Here is a 1,957-nt window from a genome sequence, read left to right as displayed (position 1 = left end):
TGTGGGGGGGGGGTATTAAAATTTAAGACTATTTTCCTTATCCTTTTTCTAGGGTTAGCAGACGGAGACGAGGGAATTTTTAGGTTCACATGCTGCGCTGGCGTCGTCATCATAAACTTTCCTGCCCGGATCAGTCTGTACGAGTGGCGACATGTGTGTGTGAAGGTTGACTTTGGAATCAGTAAACTCTGGCTTAATTTGGACGGTGTGGTGAGTTATTCAGAGGCTTTGGTCAGAAGTGATAATTTATCAGTATTATGCATCAAGTCTCTGGTTTGAGGTGATCACTGTATTGTGACAATTACTGTCCTGATTTTTAGATGAACTGTTATTATTAATCAGTTTACATTTCTATTTCGCCCTTCGGCACAGAACGATTTCCAAACTTGTCTATGCTGATCTGTACTGTAGCAACATATTTAAATATATATAATTTCCATCTGAAAACAAATCTCTAAGAAAGCAGATTCATCACTTTACTGTTATCATTATCAGTACTGCTAGTGTTATTTCTAAATAGATCATAATTATGTATACAACAGAATGTCAGATATCGTTATCACAAATGAATTACTCTTTGCTGTTGCATGATTACAGTTATCACTGTTATGTCCTCTTCATCCCATCCAGTATATTGTTTAAATAATTTCACTGTTCTTGCTAATATGATGTTATTAATGAGAATTTTACGCTGCACATTATCTTCATTACTATATTATTACTGGGAACATGTTTTCATATCTGTGTATCTACCATTATTAAAGTATTTATCTTATAGCCATCCCTAATAAGATAGAAGCCTGGAGCAATACTGTGCAAGGTAAGTCATAACGATTTTCAAAACTACCCTTATCGCTGTCATATTCATAATTACTTCTTTTCCCAACAGCTTTCGGAGGTTGCCCTCCCGAGCGCAGAAAATGGTTTGATCACGGGCGGCGGGCGTCTGGTTTTCGGCCAAGAGCTTGATACTCTTGACGGAGGATTCGACATCAACCAGTCCCTTGACGGCGAACTGGTGGACCTGCGTATCTACGACGTGGCTCTCACTGTCGAGGAGATGCGCAACTTCGTCGAGTGCGACGCCGAGAAAATAAGACGCAAACCGATCCTTACCTTGGACAGTGAGGTGCTCCAGGTCAAAGGGCCGACCTTACTGTCGCGTTGGTCCGAAGAGGAAGTCTGCCAAAGTAAGCCGTATCGTACTATGTTCTTCCCCGAATCAAGGAGTAAAGACGAGGCTTCGCTGTGGTGTCGGACGTTCAAGGGCTCGCTCGGTGTTCCTTCAAACGCCGAGGAAAACAAGAGTGTTCGGGACGCGATTTCCAGTACGTTCAAAACGCAATGCACGAACTGCTACGGCTGTCGCTACTGGCTCGGCATGAAAAGGGATCCGGCCTCGGGCACATGGAAAAGAGACTCAGACGGGGAAATTGTTTCTTGGACCAACGGAAAACAAAAATCCTATCAACCCACGGAGAGTGAGCAATGCATGACTGCCAGCGTTCCGAACTTTCCATATATTTGGCTGCACACACCATGTAACTTGCACTATTGTACACTCTGCAATTTCACTTCGACATCGAAAGTGCGACTACTTGGTTTATGCAAAACCTCCCTGTTCGATAGTCAGCTGTATCTCCATGGCTACACGAACGGCCGACCGCGGTTTAATGGGCTAAAACACTCAGCGATCGAGTGGAACAACGGCACCTGGGTCATGACCAGCCGCATGGTAGAGGGATTGAACGCGTCCATGGAAATGAGCAAACGCGGAGACTACCCTCTCGGCCTCCATCGCTGGCACGTCCGCGGGGATAAATGCATGGAGGGAGAGGTGAGATAGGATAGCGATGTCAGTAATGAAAGGAATGGTGAACAGGGAAGAAGAGAAAATACAAAAAATAAGGGAGATTTTTCGTCACCTTCTCCTCCCCTTCTCCGCCTTACCCCGTCC

At 44.7% G+C, this 1,957-nt stretch overlaps 1 protein-coding gene across 1 annotated transcript in view; it reads right to left on the bottom strand.

The window, feature by feature from the left end:
- The window catches only part of LOC119585324 (glycine receptor subunit alpha-2-like), a 6,493-nt gene extending 5,904 nt beyond the window's left edge, over window positions 1–589 (bottom strand). The window contains 1 exon segment of the mRNA XM_037933998.1: window positions 575–589. Within this exon segment, the coding sequence (XP_037789926.1) occupies window positions 575–589 (15 nt within the window).
- Window positions 590–1,957: the final 1,368 nt, after the last annotated feature.

This window comes from Penaeus monodon, chromosome 19 (genome assembly GCF_015228065.2).
Source record: "Penaeus monodon isolate SGIC_2016 chromosome 19, NSTDA_Pmon_1, whole genome shotgun sequence".
Taxonomy (NCBI): domain Eukaryota; kingdom Metazoa; phylum Arthropoda; class Malacostraca; order Decapoda; family Penaeidae; genus Penaeus; species Penaeus monodon.
The sequence above is the reverse complement of the archived record's forward strand: the minus strand, read 5'-3'. Positions and strand labels throughout refer to the sequence as shown.